General features: G+C 36.6%; 1 protein-coding gene across 1 annotated transcript in view; it reads left to right on the top strand.

Moving 5' to 3' along the window:
* The window catches only part of Ugt8 (UDP glycosyltransferase 8), a 67,281-nt gene extending 45,520 nt beyond the window's left edge, over positions 1-21,761 (top strand). The window contains exons 3-6 of the mRNA XM_042697598.1: positions 8,011-8,153; positions 10,616-10,692; positions 13,370-13,589; positions 19,458-21,761. Coding sequence (XP_042553532.1) covers positions 8,011-8,153; positions 10,616-10,692; positions 13,370-13,589; positions 19,458-19,821 — 804 coding nt within the window. The 3' untranslated portion in view covers positions 19,822-21,761. The remainder of the gene's footprint in view (positions 1-8,010; positions 8,154-10,615; positions 10,693-13,369; positions 13,590-19,457) is intronic.
* Positions 21,762-25,650: the final 3,889 nt, after the last annotated feature.

Raw genomic sequence — 25,650 nt, 5'->3', positions numbered from 1 at the left:
GCTTGAACTCTGGGCCTGGGCACTGTCCCTCAGCTCTTCAGCTCAAGGCTAGCCCTCTACCACTTGAGCCACAGCACCACTTCTGGTTTTCTGGTGGTTTGTTGGAGATAAGAGTCTCATGGACTTTCCTCCCAGGCTGTCTTTGAACCTCCATCCTCAGATCTCAGCCTCCTGAGTAACTAGTATTATAGGCATGAGCCACCGGTGCCCGTCTTCTGCCATTATATGTACAACTTCATTAAGTATTGGGGAGAAGCTGGTTCCGGTGCTGCCATTAATCTGGAAAAATCTACTTGAGTACCTGAAAATAAAATGAATCCAACTAGTTTATGCCGTATTCTGAATTTATTATTTTGCTAGATAGGCTTCTAACCTAGAAATACCAAATACAAATACTTTATGACAATATTAACATAGGTTTCCTAATATATGGAAGGTTTCTTTGCCAAGGAATTTTTTGATGTTTTACCTAATTGAATAAGTAATAAATGCTTTCCTATTCAATTGCTTGCCAGCAGATTACTTCTTTGGATGCGCGACTCTGAAACCAGGAGAATAATAGGGCATAATTTCCAGATTTTTTAAAATGTAAATGTCCTTTTTGAATATGTAGAATTTATTCCTACGGTCTCTATCCCTCATGCCTGAGGAATATGAATTGGCTAACACAGGCTGATAGTGACAGCCATGAGTTTCAGTTGGACTCTGAACTTCTGGGCAAGAAACCATATCTTGTTCCTTTATATTTCTGGCACCTAGTGCCTGGCACATAAAAGTGGACCAATAAAAGTTTGTTTAACCATGATTGAGTTAGTGATGAAACAAATTTACCTGCAGATTAAATGAGAGCACTGTATTTTTCTCCCTTTGGGAAGTATCTGTGGTCTCTAGAAGAGAGAGTGGCCATCAGAATTCTTTCGGAAAAATGTCAGGTTATTACAGTCTCTTCATAGAAGTATTGGTGAAGGTTGTAGGTTTAAAGCTTACTATTATTGTGTCTTTATCTACTTTCTTATTTTATTGGAGGAGATAACTTAGAAGGGTTCAAAGTCACAAGATTAGATGAGGAAAAAATACACTGGGAACTTCATGTGAATCTCTTATCTTTGGTTTTAAAAATTCTTAGTGACTCTCAAGAAGAGAGTCATACAAAGAGACAATAAGATATCTACTGCTTAGAGCTGTAAAAACTTCCCTGGTGACATTTAAATAACCATTCTTTTAATCTATGCAGAGGTGAAGAATACTGATAGAGAACAGGAAAGCGTATTTTGAACTCTAGTCAGATGCTTCAGCTTAGAGACTTGAGATGCCACAGGTCAATATTGGGCTCATTCATTCACCTGCTTGGTGGGTGAGACTTTGGCTGGCTATTTAATAGATGACCTACTCCTGTTTTCTCCATGTGGCCTACATTTGCTGATAGCATGGTGGTTGAATATCAAGGGTGCATATACCAAGAACAAGAGAAACAAGTAGCATCTATATCCTTTGCTGTGACATTATTTCTTCCACACTGTATTGATCAGGGAAGTCACTAGATTACCCAAGTGTGGACATAGTCCCTGTCTCCAGAGGGAAGTTCTGAGAGCACAGGTGGGAATATCAGTAGTGCCTTAGCTATTTGGGGAAAATATAGTTGGCTACACCATGATGGTCACTCTCATGTCTTTTACTATCTTTTGTAATGTTCAGGTATGATTAATTGTCTTCCACATTGCTTTTTACCAAATAAAATACATTATTAAATCCCTTTATCTAGGATAAGGAGTTAAGTTTATTAATCATGTGTTGAAACTGAAGGAGTGACTTTAAATTTAAATGTAAAAAAATAGAACTTTGGCTTTCACAGTGAAATGAAATCATCCATTTTATCAGCATCTAATGTTCTGGGTTGTTTTTTTAAACCAGTTTTAATGTGTAAAATTGTCAAGTTGAGAGCTATATATTTATTTTCCCTTTATTTTTGTCGGTTCTAGGGCTTGAACTCTAGGCCTAGGCACTGTCCCCCAGCTCTTCAGCTCAAGGCTAGAGCTACCACTTGAGCCACAGTGTCACTTCCGTTTTCTAGTTGTCTATTGGAGATAAGAGTCTCAAGGATTTTCCCTGCCTGGTCTGGCTTTGAAACTCGATCCTCAGATCTCAGCCTCCTGAGTAGCTAAGATTACAGGCTTGAGCCACTGGCACCTGGCCCTATATTTATTTTATTTTGTAGTGTAGCATCCCTAAAATACATTGCATTTTTAAATACTCATACATATTCTTCATCTATCTCTTTGTCTCTGGTGTATAACGTTGATAGGATCAGTAAGAATAATACCTATTTCTATTTTCACACATGTACATTGAGTATTATGACTGTAATCACTCATTCTTCCTCTCCCCATTTGTTTCTTATTGGTTCTCTAGCAATTATTTATTTAACTTATTTATTTATTTTTGGGTCTGGTCGTGGGGCCTGAACTCTGGGCCTGGGCGCTGTCCCTCAGCTCTTCAGCTCAAGGCTAGTGCTCTACCACTTGAGCCACAGCGCCACTTCCGGCTTTTTTCTTTTTGCTTATGTGGTGCTGAGGAATCGAACCCAGGGCCTCAGGCATGCAAGGCAAGCACTCTACCACTGAGCCACTTTCCCAGCCCCTCTAGCAATTATTTTTTACATGCAAGAAATATCTCTATTAATTACAATCAGAGCCAGAACAATTTGTGAGAGACACTTGCTGCTTTATTCTTTTGAGACAGGAGGCTGCAGCCCAGACAAAGTCCAAACATGAAATCTACCTTTTCTAGCTTTCAAGGTCAACAGCACCCAAGGTTCAGCTCCCAGCCTTTCTAGCACTAAGGAAGGGGGTTGGCACTCCAGTCTCTTAACCATCTCCAGAGTTGTCTGTTTTAACCATTCCATGGCCAGCTCTGTTTTAAGTGCAGTGGGAGTGGAGTTCCAACCTTTTCCACTTTCAGCTCAACTTCAGCATTCCATACAGAAAATCACTACCTTCTACCCATCAATACATAGCAGAAAAGCTGATGACCCTGATTCTATTGTCTTTATCTGATCTAATCTCATTTGATATGGTAGTGTAGTTTTATATTTTCTTTTTGCTCCATTTCAATATTTTCATTCACTGCCAGTATAAGCTAGAAGCTGGTTTGGATAATAAACAATACAGTGAACAGGATTTTTTATATTGGAAATATCACTGGTGGCAAAATCTAACTGATATTTGCTCAGTGATAGACTTTGATCTCTCAGTAACTTTGCAACTAGCTAACATGTGTGGCAATATATCCTTAGGAATCTACTAGGAGAAAGGATTGAACAATATATGATACACTTGTATGGTGTCAGTGAATAGATACACAAAAACTAAAAGCAAGATGTACTGATTATAATAATTTGCTTTTTGGTCCATGTGTGTTTGTTATTAATGCTGTTTGTAGTCTATGTTTCCAGCTAAAACGTGCTTTAACATGTTTTTATAAACTTTAATTTGTTATTTGCACAGGAAAAATAGATACATATGGCACTTACATCTCTGATCAAATTCACTTTATTTTTCTATATTCCTTTTGAAGACAGGTCTTGCTATGTAGTTCAGCATGCTCTTGAACTTGCTATGTAACCTGGGCTGGCTGGTAATCCTTCTTGAGTTTTCCAAGTTCAGGGAGTATAGGTGTGTTCCTTCCTGTTCTAGCAATTATTTTTTAAAGCTACTTTTGTATTTAGGGAATTGAGGTTTGTTTTACATTAGCCATAGCTTGTGGGAAGTTTCTGTTTTGATGTTGTTTTTGTTATCGTCTTTGATTGGGAACTATATATATATATATATATATATATATATATATATATATATATATATATTGAACCACCCAAAGGAAATTCATTCATCACTTGTAGAGCACGTAGGCTATTTCTACAGTTTGGCTATTTTGAATAGAGCTGCAATAGATATGGATTTTCAGGTACCTCTTATATCCTGATTTACATTTCTTTGAGTAAATTTTCAAGAATCATATTTCTGGATGATATGATAGTTCTACTTTCAGTTTATTGAGAAATCTCCATAGTGATTTCCAAAGTGGTTGCACTAGTTCACATTCCCACAATGTATTAAAAGACCTTTTTCCCTGCATGCTCTCCAACATTTGTTGTTGTTTGTGTTGTTGTTGTTGTCATCTTTTCCCCTGAGACCAGGATTTGAACTCATAATTTGAGGCTTTTGTTTAAAGGCTAGAGCTCTACCAGTTCAATCACGTTTATATCTCCATTGTTTTTGGTTTTGATGATGGCCTTCTGGAGGGAAATCAAATCTCAAGGAAGGAAGAAAGGAGGAAGAAAGGGAGGGAAGAGAAGAGAAAAGGTAGGGAGGAAAGTGGAGGAGAGGAGGCCAAGGAAATAAATGAGGCAAGCAAAATTAGAAAAAACAAAAAACAACTGAGCAAAGAAAAGAGCTCTGTAATCCAGATTGATCTCTATATTCACCCTATTGCCTCATTGTTTTAATTGACATATGTCAAGAAAATTCAGCTTCCATACATATGGCATGGGGAAGAGAGAGAATCTGACCTTGGCCTTTATAAATTATGGATTTTCCCTTCAATATGACATCAAACTCAAAAGTGTGGTAGTTTCTTAAAGGGTAGCTACTATGAGGAAGTTGGAACTTTGTCAACTAATTTCTAAAAACATGTTATGTTACAGTTCATTATCATGCATCTTGAATTGATTTTTTTAATTTATTCATAATTTTGCAATATTGTATATTGGTCCTTTGACATATATTCAGTGACTTACTCATATTCACTGAATGTTAACACATTATTTTCTCAATCTGAATGTTTTTTTTTTGTTTTGTTTTGTTTTTTTCGTTGGTTTTGGGGCCTGAAATCTGGGTCTGGGCACTGACCCTCAGCTTTTCAGCTCAAGGCTAGCGCTTTTTCTGCTTATGTGGTGCTGAGGAATCAAACCCAGGGCCTCATGCATGTGAGGCAAACACTCTATCACTGAGCCACCTTCCAAGCTGCCCCTCAATCTGAATGTTTTAGGAATCTGTCATGCCTACAGGGATGAAACAATGTTTTTAAAATTCTAATTTTTACTTGAAATCTTCAATGAATGGTTTAGCAAACAGTACTATCCTAAAGGAGGAGGGGGGAAACCGACTTAATTGTAGTGGTTCTGGGCTCTAGGGTTCAATTTATTAATCTAGAAGAACAATGTTTTTTTTTTTTTTTTGGGTCAGTTGTGGGGCTTGAACTCTGGGCTTGGGCACTGTCCCTGCACTCTTCAGCTCAAGGTGAGCGCCCTACCTTTTGAGCCACAGCACCACTTAGAAGAACAATCTTGATCTGCATTTTTCACATTTTCCTGGCTTTTTTGTGGTTAACTGGAGATACGAGTCTCATGGACTTTCCTGGCAAGTTGACTTTGAACTGCTATCCTGAAATCTTAGCCTCCTGAGTTAGGATTACAGGTGTGAACTACTGGTTCCTGCCTACATTTTTTAAAATGAAGTTTTAAGTCTTATTTCCAAGATTTTTGCTTGGAGAGTCTTCTGATAATTTATTTACTTTGTTTTGATCAAATGTAGCATCTTTATTAAAATAGTAGTGCTTCCTTTTCAGGTATCTGTTACAGCTCTTCATTTATCTACATTCCTTTTCTGTCCTTTGTTAAACTTATCATTGTTACTTCACATATGTTTCATACATTTAAGTTGGGTTTCTTCTTAGGTATTTTGAGACATTATTGAGAGTATATATAAATGAATGAATTTTAATCTAATTTAAAAAATTTTATTTTCCTACAGGAATATCCTAACATACTTCTATATTTAATAGTGTTCAGTTTCTGGAATTGATTTTTTTTCACATTAACCCTGAAGTTAAATCGGTTCCATTGATGTTGAAGTCAGGCCTCATTCTTATGAGGGAGGACGACTCTGCCACTTGAGACATGACCCCAACTCTTTTTTTTGCTCTTGGTTTTTTTGGCAGTAGGTTTTCATGTTTTCAGTATTTTTTTATTGTGAAAATACCATATAGAGGGGTTACAATTACATGGGCAAGATAATGAGTACATTTCTTATCAAGCATCATTGCCTCCTCCTTTGTGTCCCCTTTCCATCCCTTCCCATCTCCCACCCTCCACCCCCCGACATCTGACCAAAGTTGTAAAGTTTATTTTTTGACATAACGACTTATACATCTTATTGTTGCAATGGGTCCACCTGTATCCCTATTTAAATGATTTGTTTTTGCCCTTCCCCTCCACAAATTATACCAACATCAAATACAGTGAAAGCAGGGGTTATACCGTGGGGAAGGGACATACAAAGCAACAAAGAAATCATCTTATAAATATGTTAGAAACAATGGCAAGAAAGAAAAAACATTTGAATCCTTATCTTGGACATCAACTTATCTGACCTTTTCTGCTTGTCTCAGATATATATATATACATATATATATATATGTATATATATATATATATATACACACACACACACACACACACACTAGTTATTGCAAATAAGGGAAACCATGGGACCTCTGTTTCTTTGGGCCTGGCTTACTTCACTTAATATAATTTTTTCCAAGTCTTTCCATTTCCTAACAAATGGGGGCAATGTCATTCTTTCTGCTGGAAACATAGAATTCCATTGTGTATATATACCACATTTTCTTGATCCATTCATCTACTGAGGGGCATTTGGGTTGATTCCATATCTTAGCTATGGTAAATAACGCTGCAATAAACATAGTTGTGCTGGTAGCTTTAGTATAGTCTTGTTTGTGATCATTTCGGTAAATGCCCAAAAGTGATATAGCTGGGTCATAGGGGAGCTCTATGTGGAGTCTTTTGAGGAACCTCCATAGTGCTTCCCAAAGTGGTTGAACAAGTTTACACTCCCACCAACAATGCAGTAAGGTTCCCTTCTGTCCACATCCCCTCCAGCATCTGTTGTTATTAGAGTTCTTGATTATAGCCATTCTAATTGGGGTGAGGTGGAATGTCAATGTTGTTTTGGTTTGCATTTCTTTTATGGCTAGGGAGGTTGAGCATTTCTTCATGTGTCTATTAGCCATCCTTCTTTCTTCTTCAGAGAAGTTTCTCTTTAAATCTTTAGCCCATTTATTTATGGGGCAGATGTTTCTTTGAAGATTTGTTGTTGGGGGATTTAATTTTTTGAGTTCCAAGTATATTTTAGATATGAGACCTTTGTCCGTTGTATGGCTAGTGAAGATCTTCTCCCAATCTGTGGTCTTTCTATTGATCTTGCTAGCTATGTCCTTTGCCATGCAGAAGCTCTGCAATTTCACGCAATCCCATTTGTGCAACCTTTCTTTGATTTGTTGTGTTTCTGGGTCTCTATTAAGAAAATTTAGGCCTGTGCCAAGGAGACGTAGGGTTTCTCCTATTCCATCCTGTAATGTTTTCAGAGTGTCTGCTTTGATTCTGAGGTCTTTGATCCATTTGGAGTTGATGCTGGTGCATATATAAGGATCTAGGTGATATATAAGGATCTAGTTTTAGTTGTCTACAAGTAGTTAACCAATTTTGCCAGCACCGTTTGTTTTCTGTATTTTTGTTTTGGAATGTCCTTAGACTATGATTTTCTTATTTATATTCTCCTGTCCCAGGCTGACCTTGATCTTTGACCTTTCTAATACCTACTTACTGAGTAGCTAAGATTTCATCCTGAGTCACTGCATACATCTTTAGATTCATCTCTGACCATGTTTGAATTATCTAACCATTAAGATCTCAGTCTACTAGCTACTTATTTTTGGTTATTATTATTTGTATTGAAAAAATGCCCTTACTGTATTTTAGTTAGCATTGTCAAGTAAAGTATTTTTAAGCAAATAGTTACTTAGTGGAAACTACTGTATGCTCTTCCTATTTAAGAAAATATTTGAAGAATGTTTCTCAGAAACTTGGGTGTTGTAAACACCTAATGTGAATTATGTCATTCTTCGTAAAATTGATTACCATCTTTCCATTTGCAGGATCTCCAAAGATGGGTAAACAGTGCTGATGAACATGGATTTGTACTGGTATCGTTTGGTGCTGGAGTTAAGTATCTATCAGAAGAAATTGCTAACAAACTGGCAGGAGCTCTGGGGAGATTGCCTCAAAAAGTGATTTGGCGGTAAGGCAATATTAATAATACAGATTGATCTGTTGCTGTTGATTTTCAGTTTCCCTTTGTATCAAGGATACAGTATAGCTCTAGATGTGTACAACACACACACGCACACACACACACACACACACACCACACACACACACGCCGGATACCAGTATCAGCCACAGGTCCCAGTAAGATGCAGACACTGATTTGCTGACAAGATCAGTTACTTGCCCTTGAAGCTTCACTTTATTTCTCTGTGTACTGAAATGTAAGAATCAGTTCATAACATCTGTGATAGATTGAAAACTCTGGCTTGTAGTGTAGAGAAATGTTTTAGAATGATTTATCCTGTGTTGGATGCAGTTTTTCATGTTTCCTTCAGATTTCTACCCTCCTATACTGTTCTGATTTTTAAAAAATGATTTTATGGTGGTTCATGTCTACAATCCTAGCTATTCAAAAGGCTGAACCAGAGGATCAGAGTTTGAGATCAATTTGAGCAGAAAAGTCTATGAGACTTGGCAAAATTCCCAATGCAAAGTGAGGCTGGAAGCAGGGCTCAATGGTAGAGCACCAGTTAAGCAAGCAAACCAAGAAAGAATATGAAGCCTTGTGTTCAAAACTTAGTACTGCCTGCCCCCATAAAATAGTTCAATATAATTTTAGGATTTTTTAAATACTCCTTCAAATCAGTTTTGGAATTAGATGGGAATGATGAATAAATAGTTAAAATATTTAACCATTTCTCTCCTTAGCAAATATTTTTGATTGGTTTCTATAAGAAATTAGCCCATTATCATTTAATACTAATTAAGAGTGATTCCTGGATTAACTCTTGCTCCTTTTGGAGCACTGTTAAACACTGGAATTTCCAACCGAATATTTCAAACTCAGAACTAAATGCTTTACTTATTATTAGGTATTTATTTAGTATATGCCACCACTGTTGGAAGTGGTAGTAAAAATGATCTGCTTCTTGACTAGGAGTAATGGTCACTAAAGCTATTTTCAGTACTCAGACATTTGGAGTTTTTCCTCACTATGTGAGGATTACATCCACTTCTGGCTGAGCCATACAGTGCGTATGGAATTGATTCTAACTGTCCAAGGGATTTTTGCTTGAGATTCTAGTCTCATGGAACTTTGTCTATTCAGACTAACCCAGCAGGCACCTTTCTGCTTTATTTTGGTAGCTATATCTGTTTGGTTCACACTTTTGCCACTCTGTTAGTAGGTAGGCACCTTTGAGGTTTATCTTTTATAGTGCAGGCAGAGAACAGCCCAATTATGTCCTTCGTTCTCCACTCTTCAGGGTCAAGGTAATGAATAGTACTTTCTGCTTTCTTCCAAATTGTGTGCCTTCCCTTGGGCTCTGGATGGCAAGGGCACTGGTGACTGCCCTGGGACTCTCCCTGGCCTTTCCTATTTCCAATTATGGGTATCAGTGTGGAATGACTTCTAGTATCCCTCACACCCCACTCTCTCTAAGTAGGTGATAAGAAACAGTAGAGAATAGATCTTTATGTAAAGATATGTTTCTTAATCAATGGAAGATTTTTTAAATATATTTTTAAAACTCTCTGTAAATAGCTGTACAAAGGGGTTTTAATGCATCATGACAGTTCATGAGTACAATTCATCTTGATCAGTGTTACCTCTTCTATCATTTTTCCCCCATCTCTCTCAACCTCATCCAGCCCCTCTAGTTTCCTTGTTCCATTTTCATACTGGATTTTTTAATTTTTAATTTAATTTTTTAATTTTTAGTTTTTTTGTTGGTCCTGAGGCTTGAACTCAGTGCCTGAGCACTATCCCTGAACCTCTTTGTGCTCAAGGCTACAGTGCCACTTCTGGCTTTTTCTGAGTAATTTATTGGAGATAAGAGTCTCAGTGATTTTCCTACTGCTAACATCTCAGCCTCCTAAGTAACTATGACTACAGGTATGAGCCACTGGTGCCTATTATTAGTGTTTATTATGGGAGTATCCACCCTTCTTTCTTTCCACTCTTCTGCTCCCATCCCCTTAATTCCTACCCTTAAACAAAAAAAAAAATGTTCCAAGCCGGACACAGGTCACTCATGCCTATAGGCCTAGCTAATCAAAATTCTGAGATATAAAGATTGAGGTTTGAAGCCAACCCTAGGAGGAAAAATCTGAGAGACTCTTCTCTCCAGTTAGTCAGCAAAAAGGTGGAGGAAGAGGTGTGGCTAATGTGGTAGCATGCCAGCCTAATTAAAAGAACAAAACAAGCAAAGGTGTGAGGCCCTGAGTCCAAGCCCCAGTATGCTAGCATAAAATTAAAACATGTTACAAAGAATCGCAATTAGATTGTCATAGCCACCACAGCATGATTTCATTCTTGAGAATATCAACGATGTGATCAGGTAGCATCTATGAAACTACCAATTTAACCAAAGAACTTATACTGTGGGTGAAGTTTGATTCCTGAACTGTTCACTGTCTGGTGTCCATGTGTAGGTTTTCTGGAGCCAAACCAAAGAATCTAGGAAACAACACCAAGCTCATAGAGTGGTTACCGCAAAATGACTTGCTGGGTAAGTCAGATACACATGTGATTATTTTCTAGACTATTAAGAGTTTAATTGTGTCAACATAATATTTATACTTGAATGGTTCATAATATGTGTGTGTAGTTTATGATGGACTCATTATGTTCTTATCTAGATGTAAGTTTTCAAATTTCACACCAACATTGCAAATCTTTACTAGAAACTTCTTTATAAAATGTCATAATTGGGGCCTGTAATTAAAAATTTTATGCTAGTCTCTAATTTTTAATCATCTAGAAAATAATACATAGCAAATCACCTAAATTAGCAGTGACTAAATCTATGCATGATTAGGCAAGTTGAGCAAAAGTACTGAAATTAAAAATAATGAAAATGCAAATTTATGTTGTGCATTAATTACAGCCATGTCAGAGAAATCAATGAATCTTAGTTTTTCTGAAACAAAAAAGAACATAGAAAGCTTGAGTAGATTTATTTTTAACTTTAGTTTGTCTCATCTGCCTGAATTCTTCCCTAAATTACTAGAGATGCCTAAACTACTAGGTGGTTTTGTAGTAATTTAATTTTTTTAACTTCTTTATTTATTGAGATTCTGATAATCAACTCAGAATGAAAATAACAATTTATCACTAGCATATGTTTCATGTATATTTGAATCAAAACAATTTAACTATGTTCAATAAGCACAGACATTAAAATTTATTTTTTTCATTAACTAGGAAAACACAATACTATTTTATCTGCCTCATACTGAGTAAAGAAATTATAAAGAAGCTATTGGGCTTTGACAATATTGACCACTATATATTCATTCAATAAGGCTTTCACCTAACATTAAAAATGACCATTTTTAAAAATTTTAGTCTTAAAAATAAAAGGAAAAATTTTAATTATTATCTTACTTTAAGACAGTTTCTAGAAGCTTTTGTGATTCTCCTAATAGTAACTTTAATTGTGTGACTAACCAACTATAAAGAATTGTGTATATAATTCCTGTCCACCTAGCTCTAACCTGTCAATGATAAATTGGGGGCAAAATGAACACAAGACCATTCATTCCCTTTTGGGATACTTGGTGGTTTTTTTTCATCTTTGTCTTTTATATCTTTACAATTATGAATTTTGGAGCCTATAGAAAGTAGGAAAGAAGAAGGAAATCTGTGTTAGAACTTGAAGCTCAGCTTTTTCAGAGTCTGGGAGTGTTACTGACACGTGTATCATGAATGGCCCTTGCAAGGCAGTTACCCAGTGGTCCATGCTGGAACCTGCTCAACTCCATGGATCCGTGCAGATTCTTCACACTAGGGTCCATTAGTGGGGTCCTTACTAAACTGCAGGCATGGCCTTTGCAGAACCTCTGATGACGTCTATGATCCAAGAATCCCCCAGGAAGAGAAGTGACAATCAAATCATTGTCTTTCCCCTCTACTTACCCTCTATTACTCTCCTCTCCATACCACCTCTGCTTAATTCTTTATTGTCAGGCTTAGTGACAAGGGTTTTCTGCCTGAAAGAAAGTTCAGAGTTAGCCTGACACTAATGGTCCACACCTCTAATTCTAGCTATTCAAAAGGCTGAGATCTCAGGATTGTGGTTCAAAGTCACCCAAGCAAGGAAGTCTTTGAGACTTTTATCTCCAATTAACCAGCAAAGGGCCAAAAATGGAGCTGTGGCTCAAGTGGTAGATCACTAGTCTTGATTGGAAAAGCTTAGGGGTGGTATTTGGATCCTGAATTCAAGCCCTACATAATACCAATAAATACATACACACAGACACACACAGAGTTCAAAGTTTATTTCTACTGCTGTTCTTTAGTTAGGACTAAGAGTCATTTGAGATGGAGAGACATTGACTAAGTAGTCATTGCACTTAGGAGCAGGAATGTTCTACAAGCTAAGTAGCTAAGATTACAGGCGTGAGCCACCAGTGCTCAGCCATTTTTACAATTTCTATAACCTGCATTTGATGTTAGTATGGATGAATAATGCTTGGTAATCTGAAAGTAGAGGTCTAATTTGGGTAATATGCATTTGAACCTGGTATTATTTGTTTCTTATTTGCCTTGGCTTCCTATTCACTTCTGATCATTTAAATATATGTTGTTGGTCAAATTGTATTTCAAGGACATACTATACTTTATTGCTAATACTATACATTTTAATTACTTAAAATTACTTTTATTTGATATACACCAGTTAAGCAATTATATGTGTCCTGAGCATGTATTCATTCTCATACACTGGTATAGAAAAGAATCAGTGGAATTATGTCTTTAAAAATCATACATGTGGGAAGAAAATCATACATGTGGCCAGAAGCTAGTGGCTCACGCTTGTATCCTAGGTACTCAAGAGGCTGACATCTGAGGATTAAGGTTCAAAGCCAGCCTGAACAGGAGAGTCCATGAGACTCGTCTCAAATTAACCTCCAAGAGCCCAGAGGTGGAACTGTGGCTCAACTAGTAGAGTGAAAAAGCTCAAGGATAGCACCTAAGGCATTGGGATTAAGCCCCAGATCTGGAATAAAATAATGTATTTATGAAATATATAATTAATGTAGTATTTATTGGTTTTTAAAGAAGTAATAAAAATAAAGTATATATGAAATGTATGGTTACTATCATACTGATTTTCAAAGAAGTTTCTGGAAAATTCTAAAGTAATTATATGTCACATTATTTTTGTTTTCCTTTTTCTTTAGGACATTCAAATATCAAAGCCTTCCTGAGTCATGGTGGCTTGAACAGTATTTTTGAAACTATGTATCATGGTGTACCAGTAGTGGGAATCCCACTCTTCGGAGACCATTACGATACCATGACCCGAGTACAGGCAAAAGGTATGGGGATCTTGCTGGAATGGAAAACAGTTACTGAAGGAGAGCTGTATGAAGCCCTGATGAAAGTCATCAATAATCCCAGGTAAGGCTTCAAAAATATGAAATCAAACTGTATATACATATATGTATGTGTATGTAATATCTATTCTGATAGGCCTATGATATATATTACATAGGCCACAATTACATAGATTATCTGTAATGTCTATTACATACATATGAAATATGATCTATAATATATGATTGTATATATACAGATACATGTATGTATGCAAGTACATATACATATATGTATGTTTATATAGAATACTATATATACAGAAATGGTATATGTCTGCATATATTTGCGTATATATGTACATACATATATACACATATGTATAAAACCACAATGTATTGCCAATAGCCAGCTATCAGTCAATATTCAATAGACCCATTACAGAACTATCCTTTAGGCTTCTCTGATAATGGCTTGCACATATTTCCCATAATCTGAAAACTCCAGGTGTGTCTTTTATTTTATTGTAGTATGCTTCAGAAACTTGCAGCATTATTTTTATTATCCACATTGCAATCTAGAAGCACTTGAAGTTCAGAGAGCTTTAGTACTTGGTATGGAGCCACACAGCCTTAGAGAACTGATTGCGAAGGCAGAGCCATTCATACCACATGGATAGTGCAATGCTGCTAGCTCTCCCTAGCACTGGGTATTACTGGGTATTACATGATGATTCAGAATCTTTATATGGATTTTGCCTTTATGTTCTTGATGTAGCCTGAGTTCACCCTCTGCACAATAAGTCTGAGGGTGGACAGCTGGTCTGAGTAGCTTTAAAACAGAGCAAAAGTTTTCCCCCATTTTAAGATGTAATGTTTAATGTATCATGCATTTCAAATGACATTGATATTTTAAGAGAGTTTCTTTTGTTTATACCTGGGGCATATGAATAACCCTGAGTTGAGAAACACTGCTCTATTCTAAGAGATACTAACCATAAGAAAAAGGATTTCACATGAATAGATTTAGTGTGTATATCATTGTGTTGCCTTTATGTGAGCTCAGCAGTGGATCTCATCCTTGGGTGCTAAAAGACCCTAGGTCTTGCTCACAGCTCTGGAACATAGGGAAGTATGTTCTATAGTCCAGGGAGCTTGAGAATATCGCCCTTCTATAATCTTTAGCTTTTCTTTTAATGTCTCGTGTTAACTCAGAATACGATGTTCTTAGAAAAACATATATATATGTGTGTGTGTGTAATGCACACACAATATGCATCTATATGTACATTGCATGTGCGAGTTTACATATGCACAATGTACATATATGTGCACATATACACATTTACATGCATGTGTAGTAGATACACATATAGACTATATATTAGGGCTATTAGAATATATAATGCACATGTGCTATTGCTTGTTTTACTTGTGATGTTGGGTATTGAACCCAGGGCCTTGCACACACTAGGTAAGTGCTTTATCCCTGAGCTGGATTCCCAGATCAGCCTAGCTAGAACTCTGAATCAGAGAGATTGGGCTACAATGATAGATGGTAGTGGCTGAACCTTTTTTTTTTTTTTTTTTGGTTGGTCATGGAGCTTGAACTCTGGGTTTGGGAGTTATCCCTGCATTCTTCAACACAAAGCTAGCACTCTACCACTTGAGCCTCAGCACCACTTCTGGTTTTCTGGTGGTTAATTAGAGATAAGCCCAGAGTGGCTTTGAACCATGATCCTCAGCTCTCAGCTTCCTGAGTAGCTAGGATTCCAGGCATGAGCCACAGGTGCCCACCATGACTGAATCTTGAAATATATATACAAAGAAAGATTTTACTCCTGGTGGAAATGACAATAATTTTTGTAGTTTCCCCTTTTCTAAAAGTTATTCTATAAACTGAATCTAAGCAGTTGTGTGTTTCCCATTATAACAGGGTTATACATTTAATATGAAATTATTATTAAAGGTTAATTTTAACATAATATCCAAGATATTTTAGTCTAAGCCAAATAACCAATATTGCTAAGAAAGATTATTATTTTTTAAATGTATCACTTAAATTATCTTAATAAAAATCTGTGCATGAGAGAATTCTTTGTGTGTGTGCCAGTCTTGAGGCTTGAAGTCAGGGCATGGGCACTGTCCCTGCGTATTTTAACTCAAGGCTGGTGCTCTACCACTTGAACCACAGTCCTCCTTCAACCTTTTTGCTAGTTAATTGGTGATAAGAGTTTCGGACTTTCCTGATGAGGTTGGTTTTAACTGTGATCCTCATATCTCAGCTGCCCAACTTACTAAGATTATAGACATGAATTATAGGCACTCAACTGAGAATTCTTTTTTTTTTTTCCTTGAGAGAAAATGCTTTAGCTTCTAGAGATTTTTATTATTTTAAGGCAGGTTATAACTAAAGGTGAGAAATGTTTCATTTATAATAGCACCCTGGTCATTATAATAGCCACTGGTCAGCTATTAATAGAATTCATATATTGTTCCTATAAATATAATGTGTTGTAATTTATTCCCACAGGGCAATTCTTTTTATTATAAGGGGCTTTATTTACAAGATGCTGGGAACTAAGGCTGGTTTATATGATCATTCTAGTGTTATCATTTTTTGGTATTTTTTAACCTTCATATAATTCTTCCTGGAAAAAATATTTTGAACTACTAGCAACCTATGCTGGAAGGAAAGTAGCTAAACAGTGCCAGTTATGGAAATATCCTCCCCTTCAAACTATTCCCTGTGAACTCCCCTGGGCCTTCCCATTTGATCCATGGACCTTTAAGGAGAAAAGTCAAACAAAATCAGCTTGGTTAGTGAGCATCTACTTGGTGAGTCCAGTCCTAGGTAGGAAGTTGAGTCTGACTGATGACCATTCTTACCTGTACCCAAGCTGAGACATATAGTCAAGGGCTTATGTGGTAAGTAGTGATTATTGACCGAGTAAATCTACTGGAGTTTCATCTGAGGTAATTATTTATTCAATGGGGCAAGAGGAGGTCAGATTCTCCATAAAGAATCCTTATCAAGTTTAGTCTGCTTAACTCTTCTGACAGAAGGGTCATATCTACATAAAGACTTTTTTGGATGGATTTTTTTGTATTACTTTAGCTTTTTAAAAAATTATCTTTAAGTAGTGTACAAAGGTACAGGAAATTTAAGATACCTAAGGACTAAAGTTGCTTCATGTCCTCCTCCACCTTTGTTAAAAATAGATGATGATTTTGAGGCAGTATATTTCATATTTTTCTACTTTAAAGATGTCTTTTTTGTTTTGTTTTACTTTTTATTTGGTGCTGGTTCTGGGGATTGAACTCAGGGCATGTTTGTTTTTTTCTTTTTGTACTTGGGATCAAACCCAGGTGCACTTGCTAGGCAAGTCCTTTGCCACTGAGCTACATCGCAGCCCTAAAGATGCCTTTTTTATTCCATAAGACTTTTCTAATGAAAAGGAGTAATAGAAAGTTTCTTGATTCCTTTTGTCCTCAGTGAAAGATCAAGGTAAATTGTAAAGCAGTGTGAGAGTTTATAATGTTCTACAACTGTATTATGTGGCACTAATTTTGATGTGAGGCATTGCTGAGAGAGAAGATAGACCTTTAGAAAATGGACTCCCTCATTCTGTATTTCTGTAGAAGAACCTGCCAATATTGGAGCTAGCTTGTCCTTTCCCTTCGGCCTCCCACTCCCCTGTTCACTGCTTTTCAACTTTGCTGTTGTATTTATCAAAAGCTTAATGTATAGGACTAGAACTGTATAATATAAGAGTCATCAGATTCACTCACAAGTGTCTGAGTAGATTTTTAATGAACCACATAATCACATAGCTCTAACTTCCTATTGGTAGCTGCCTTCTGGAACTTGCCTTTCATTATATCTCAAAATTTCAACATTTCCCCAAGTATAGCTTAGGATCACTTTTTTCTATATCTTGTTATTCACCCTACTATGTGAGTCATCTAAGTTAGAACCCAAATTACAGTTAATCTGACTGCCACTTGTCCTTTTTAATCCAGGATCCCAGTAACTCCTGCTAACTCAGTTTTCCCATGTCGCTAATACCACTGCCATTTTGGGGCATTAGGCATCTTGTGTACAGTCATCCCATGACAATACTTCCTTTTATTATTATTATTATTATTATCTTTAAGTAGTTGTATAAAGGGATTTCAGTTCAACATGTTACTTTATAAGTATCATGCCTCTTGATCAGCATCACTCCTTCATCATTCCCCCATCAGTGATTCTTTTAATTGATATGGAGTCACTGACTTAGTGGCTGTTTTGGCCTTAATATTTAACCACATATTCTTTATTCAGAAAACCTTTAAAGCAAGACTCTCTAACCTCCAAATATCCCTCATCCCTTATATTATATGTTTTCCAAAGAAACGTGTCCTGGCTATACTCTTACTCTTCCATCTTTATGATCCACTTTCACATTGTTCTTTTGCCTAATCAGCTCTGTACACATATCCAAACTTTTGATCCTTTGTATATTACCTGTCCTCTATGATGTAATCTCTCCATGTGGAACAGATAACTTTTGGGGGTATGTATGCTGATACTGGGACTTGATCTCAAGGTCTCAAGCTTTTGCTTATCTCTTTCTTTCATAGCTGGTGCGCTACACTTGAGCCATTCAACTCCAGTTCTGACTTTGTGCTGGTTATTGGAGATAAGATTCTCTCAGATCTGTCTGTGGCAGCTAGCTTAGAGCATACATCATCAGATCTCAGCCTCCTGTGTGCTTGGATTATGGGCCTCAATGAAGTTCTAGCATCAGGCCTAGAACTTATTTCTTACGTCTAAATATTCTAAAATTTTAAAATTAGGAGCTATACTCTGGGGGTCATCATTTGTCAAAGCCTGTCCCACAAATGTGCATTTGCATAGTTTTAAATTAAATGTCTATGCTATAATTATTACTTCAGCTGGTAATAGTTAAAATAATTTTGGACAAACTGTCTTGTGTACATCACTGTTTTATTGGTTCCCCCCTTGTCCTTTGTCTCACCATTCTGTTGATCAGCACAACTTGGGGGATGGGTTGGGGGGGAGAGAAAGTAGGAGAAAAATGAGGGAAGGGGTAACAAGCTTGACAGGAAATGTATTCATTACCCCACTTATGTAACTGTAACCCCTCTGTACATCACCTTGACAATTAAAAAATATTTTTTATTTAAAAATATTTTCATTATTTTTCAGTAGTTGAGCAAGGGGGTTCCAATACATGCCGATTTTTGAGTACAATGTATTTTGATTGTCACCCCTTCCATCATGGTTCTCCCTTCTCCCACGCCATCCTCTCAGGTTTTAGTTGGGTTTTTCAATTAATCATTTAAGATAATACTTTGTTTTCATTTTCTCTTTTGGTAGGACTGGAGTTTGAACCCAGGTCTTCAGGGTTGCTAGGTAGGCTCTCTACTCCTGAGTCAGGTCTCGCTAGAAGATGTTTTCTTTAGACACGAAATGTACATGTACACTTGTACATCAAGATACATGCTATTATTTATTTAATACTATTTGTCAATGCCTTTCATCGATTTACTCTAAAAGAAATGACATGTTAAATTTGCTTCCTGGTGAGGGTCATGGCTTATCATTGTTTAAAGGCCTCTGGAGAGAAGAGCTATGTGTGATAGAGTGGGTGAAGAAGACAGAACTTAGAAAAAGTGTGAATCTGAATCTCACCTTTCTAATTGTTCAGATTTTTTTCAGCATTTCTGGTTTTGTTTCTGTTTACCAGTTTCACATGTATTATGTTAGGCAAACAGAAGATAATGAGTTGAAAGCATATATTCCTAGGTACAGAATAAAAGGTGGTTATTGTTACTGGGTTGTTTTGTTTTTTTTTTTTTTTTTTTGGTCCATTTTGAAAATTGAATGGTCTTTGTCTACAAAGCCTTATACATGATCATTCTGTATTTTTCCCTCACTCCATAGCTATCGGCAGAGGGCTCAGAAGCTGTCAGAAATTCATAAAGACCAACCTGGCCATCCTGTCAATCGGACTCTCTATTGGATAGATTACATTCTTCGCCACAACGGAGCCCACCACCTCCGTGCCACTGTCTATCAGATCTCTTTCTGTCAGTATTTTTTACTGGATATTGCCTTTGTACTTTTGTTTGGTGCTGCATTGTTTTACTTCCTCCTGACCCGCGTGACAACATTTATTTACAGAAAACTCACAAATCTATGGTCTAGAAATAAGCAGAATGTTGTTAATGGACATTACCACAATGGATTTCTCAATGGTAAATACAAAAGGAATGGCCATATTAAACATGAAAAGAAAGTAAAATGAGCCAGCAGCCCAGGTGATGGAAACAAATCGATCCAGCCACTGAGTTTATAATTTAGTCTAACAGCTACTAAAAGTAAAGTGTCAGTAAACAATTCTAACCCTCCTTTATCAGATCTTACTAATGAAATTCTATGGATTTACAATGGCTGTCCAAGAAAGCACAAACCTAAAAATGCAAAAATGTATTTTATTCCAATACCAATGCAGAGTTGGCCCTGAACCTTTAGAAGCCTTAATTATTTAAATGAATTTACCACACCTGGTCAGACCTTAGATTTAAATCTTGATATATGTGTGTCATGGAGAAGGAATGGTCTTTTTTTTAAAAAAAAAAGTGTGTGTATGTGTGTGTGTGTGTGTGTGTGTGTGTGTGTGTGTGTGTGTGTGTGATGTATATGTCCCAATTTTCAGAGAATTTTCCATCTGCCTGTTTTATTTGTTGAGAGACTATTACAGGTGAGAATTGAATGGAGAGATAGAAAGACAGGATCCAACTGTCCTTCTTCTAGCATTTAACATGAATGCACTCAGAATGCTACCATACAGGAAAAGTATTTCCCTCAACAGAATGCAGAGGGAAAAAATTGAAAAAGATAAGTAGCACCAGTTTTGTTCCATTTGTTAATTTTGTTGTCTTGTATTCTTGTTTTCCTTTTTTATTGATTGTGAGCCTTCTAGAGAAACATAGAATTAGGAACATGTATGAATTTATCACCGCTTACTTCTGTTTCCCTCCTACCAGTAGTTTTCTTCTGGGAAAAAAGTTGCAGCTTTTCTTATTTTAATGAGTGACATTTTGTTAAATGCATCATTTAAAGCAACAAAGCTGTGACTTTTGTTGAAAGTACTGAAGATTATTGCTCATGTGGCCTTTTTAAAAACAGGGCTGTGGTGAATGTTAATGTAATTGTTTTTTGGCTTTTCCATCCTGTATGTTTTGAATGTTCAGGTGTTACAATGCTAACATGTTAATGTGAAAGCTCCATCTTCACCCCTTTTAGCCCTGTGGACCACACAATCTATAGTACATAGGTGCCAACATTCAATTCTTTTCAATGGAATGGTGGAGGTTCTTGCTGTTGGTACCTGTTTTGACTGCAGGAGGGGCTGAGGTTTTGTTAACAAGTGAGACTTTACATGATACACAAAAGTGACAGAATTGTCCCACCTGTTTATACAAATGAGTTTCTTTTCCCCTCCTTGGTCCTTCTGCTGCCTTCTCCAGTCATGGTGGCTAACAGGAAACAGGGACAGTTTGAATTTGCAGTGAAGTCACAGGCATCATAAAGTCAGGACACCGCTGGTGAACCAATCTCTAGGTAGCAAGTACACATTTATCCCATGTCTTTCTGTTTACTTCGTATTTGCACTACACATGTTGAGTGTGTGTTTTATTTATTTGTCATTAGAAGTCCTATGTCTGAGAGTAGATTAACCTAGCATTAACTTCACATCATTCACTTGTGTGGAAGAGTTGCGAAAATTCTAGAATGCTAAAAATTCTTGTCATACACAATGACATACAACTTCATTCCTCCCACCAGGAGCCACTGTCCTACACTTAGAAATACTGGCACAAGTAGTTTTCTAATGTACAATGCAGATAAATGTACTGCTCGCTGAATACTTGAAGAAATGGTATTACACATATAAACTTATCAGTCATATCTTTTCACAATCCTACCACAGCGTTGCCGTTAAAGAGATAAAAAAGACACAAGCCATGAATGGTGGGCTGAAATGGGACTTAGAGTGTATGAATGAGTTGATGTTACATGTTTTGGAATTTGATGAAATTGAAACTAGGCACTGACTGGATGCAACAGTTAATCTCCACTGTGATTTAAAAAGGAAAACTTAATAAACATGATTTAAAATAGAGAAATGTTGTTGGGATACAATTTTTTTATTCAGATTTTATTTCATAATATATGACCAATATGTTTCTAAGACAGACCTCCAACACTTTTTGCGTGGGTAAGTTTGAAAACAAGATATTAAATGTGAGAGTGGATTTTTCTTACCAAATAGAGAGATTTTCCTTTCAAGAACATCAACACAGAACTTAAAATGCTGTCACAGAATTAAGAAAGTCAAATGTAGATATTTAATGACCAGGGTTGGTAGGTTAGTTTTAGAGAGCTTATTGTTAGCTAGTTTTAATAGAGTAATTCAATATTTTCCACACTCAGGCTAGATTCTCTAATAAAGTCAAGAAGGTATATATAGATTATTTATTTATTTATTTTTGCTGGTGCCTGGGGCCTGAACTCTGGGTTTGGATGCTGTCCCTCAGCTCTTCAGCTCAAGGCTAGTGCTCTACCACTTGAGTCACAGCGCCACTTCCGGCTTTTTCTGCTTTTGTGGAACTGAGGAATTGAACCCAGGGACTCAATGCATGCAAGGCAAGCACTCTACCACTGAGCCTTTCTAGCCATAGATTTATTTTTGTACAAATAATCTGAGTAACTTCTCTCAAGTGTTCCATGGCTAATTATTATCAGACATTAAAATATTCTTCTAGAGCAGTAATGTCTATGCCACAAAGGACAGATGGAAGATTTGGATGTCTAGAATTTGAGCAAATGTCAGAGAGAAAGTAATGGTTCGTGTTGTACTAGGAAAAAGTTAGGTGTCCTGTTCATAGCCCAGTTTCTTACCAAATCCCCAAGTGCTACTAAAAGTGAATGATTCCCATTTGAAAATGAAAGGTTTAGACAGCAGATATCCATGAAGCTTGGAGGATATTGTCTATCACGAAGCCCTGGGATTCATACCCAGTCTCTTTCTCATCTCATCTTACCACAAAACCAAAACAATCCATAAAAACAACTTCAAGAGATAATTTAGTGATATTTATTGAAAATAATTTATCTTTTAACTTCTTGCTCCTAAGTAATTCAAGTCATTGATAAAATCATTGTCATCATCTAAGGTAGATTACATAGAAGTCAGAAACTTTTAAATCTACAGTGATAAAGCTTGAGAATTACAGGAAGAAATTCCTCCACAATATAGTTCAAGAGCATCTTTTCCCACTGTTGAGATATTAAGAGTTTTGGCTAATTTTTAAAAAGATGTGTTTTGTGCAAAGATACTATTGATATTTTTAGAATATAGCAACATTTTTCTGAGTTTAGTAACTGTGCTCTCAAATATGCACAAATAAAACATTCATCTGGTCATTTTCTAGAAGTCCTGGAGTCCAGATAATGCTGCAAGCCTCCCCTTACCTTGTTGCTGAGGTGGGGGTACCAGCAGAAATGTTGGTGTTGGTACTCTTAATTTTTAAAATCTAGAAAATAGATGGCACACGATAATCATATCACTCATATATTCTTTCTGGCAATTCAGACATGACTTAAGAGAAAAATCACATTGTAGTCTACTTAGTGTAATAAAACTAGATTTTTTTCAATACAATATAATCATTTAGAGGGAAATGGACAGATTTGGAAAAATTATGTTGAGGAAGGTGAGACACACTCAGAAAAAGGATGCATGCGTTCTCTTCTATGTGAATGTTAAAGGTCAAGTATAAACATATAAAACATCTGTAGAACTATATGCATTTGTAGATGATCACACTGAATAAAGTTCGCTACATGCACAGATGCAGGTTACCAAGAAGCCCACCTTTGAACAAACAGACCATTTAGCAAAATGAATATCAAGAAACTGGAATAATTGTCTGGGGAGTAGAGGTTAAAGGGAGGGAGGCAGAGACAAATGAAGAGGGGGTGGTGGATGGATATAGTCACACTATTCAATGTACGTGTGTGAAAATGGATCTAGGAAACAAGGGGGCAGGTGGAGCAGGGATAAATGAGGGGGAATGATGAAGTGACACTGCTCAAATACGTTGTACACAAATGGGTATGTTAAATGGAACCTCTTACAATTGAAAGATAACATGATTTCTTTTCTTTTTTTATTGTGAGAATACTGTACAGAGGGGTTACAATTACATGGGCAAGAGAATGAGTACATTTCTTATCAAGCATTGTAGCCTCCTCCTTTGTTTCCCCTTCCCATCCCTTCCCATCCTCCCTCCGACCCCCCACCAAAGTTGTAAAGTTCGTGTTTCGACATAACGACTTGTACTTCTCATTGTTGCAATGGGTCCACCTGTACCCCTAGTTAAACAATTTGTTTTTTCCCTTCCCCTCCACAAATCATACCAACATCAAATACAGTGAAAGCAGGGGTTATACCATGGGGGAGGGACATACAAAGCAACGAAGAAATAATCTTATAAATGTGTTAGAAATAATCTCATGAAAGAAAAAAACATTTGAATACATACCTTAGGGTTCACTTCCCTAACATCAACTTATCTAACCTTTTCTGCTTGACTCAGACATATACTAGATATTGCAAAGAACGGAGACCATGGGACCTATGTTTCTTTGGGCCTGGTTTACTTCACTTAATATAATTTTTTTCAAGTCTTTCCATTTCCTAACAAATGGGGCAATGTCATTCTTTCTTGTGTACATATACCACATTTTCTTGATCCATTCATCTACTGAGGGGCATCTGGATTGGTTCCATATCGTAGTTATGGTAAATAATGCTGCAATAAGCATAGTCGTGCTGGTAGCTTTAGTGTGGTCTTGTTTGTGAACATTTGGGTAAAAGCCCAAACGTGGGATTGCTGGGTCATAGGGGAGTTCTATGTGGAGCCTTTTGAGGAACCTCCATACTGCTTTCCAAAGTGGTTGAACAAGTTTACACTCCCACCAACAGTGCAGTAACAACATATAATTTTTTTAAAGAACATAATCCAAAATCAGATTAAAAATCCAAACCACAAATGAAAGTATATGAAGTTATTCAAATAAAACAATGATAATCTATTCAAAATCAAATGCTAATGTTAATCTCAGGAATGGTACGGTATGTAGTGAAGCATTTTTATCTACTAATAAAACCTGAATTTCTCACTGAATTTTGTAGATGTAAAACTAATCTTGTCTTAGCTTCTACAATTAGTTTTCACTTTTTCAGTAATCCAACTTTGTGTAATAAGTGATCATTCCTTATTGTAAAGGAGTTAATTATAACTAATTATGCCAAATCTGTATAATTAAGCACATCATCAAAAGATAACTTCTGCCAAGCTATGATTCCTTGGTCTTAATATCAGAATCAAATTTCCCTTCAGACAGGAAAAGTAAAAAAGTAAAAGTTCAATCATGGTTCATTTTCTCACTGACATCATGCAAATTATGTTGTTGTTTTTTTCAGTTGGTTGTGGGGCTTGAACTCTGGGATGGGCCCTGTCCCTGTGCTCTTCAGCTCAAGGCAAGCACTCTACCACTTGAGCCACAGTGTCACTCCCGATTTTCTGGTGATTTATTGGAGATAAGAGTCTCGAGGGGTGGGGGTGGGGGGTGGTCTCACGGACTTTCTTGCCCTGGCTGGCTTTGAACTGCGATCCTTAGATCTCAGCCTCCTGAGTAGCTAGTATTATAGGCGCGAGCCACCTGCACCCAGCTTGCAAATTATGTCTAATTAAGGGAAATATTTCTTTTTTACTTATTAAAGAATTTCATTAGAATATTTAATATAGTTGTAAAGGTGCATTTTGCATTTATATGAAATTCTATTTCAGTTTTACTAATAGGTCTTTGACTGAAGCCTGACTTAGCAAAAATGGGAATTTTAAATAGGAACACATGATATTAAATTTCAAGCTAATAGTGATATGTACTACTATATCTCTCTTTGGCCTGTATATTTTGTTCATAGATCAAAATAAATGGCAACCAAAAAAGCTTAGTATTCTGGAAATCTTGAAAAGTGTCAATTTTGCCTCCAATTCTG

This window comes from Dipodomys spectabilis, unplaced genomic scaffold, assembly GCF_019054845.1.
Source record: "Dipodomys spectabilis isolate Male_0828 unplaced genomic scaffold, ASM1905484v1 ptg000225l, whole genome shotgun sequence".
NCBI lineage: Eukaryota > Metazoa > Chordata > Mammalia > Rodentia > Heteromyidae > Dipodomys > Dipodomys spectabilis.
Note: the sequence above shows the minus strand (reverse complement) of the source record. Positions and strands in the feature narration are given on the sequence as shown.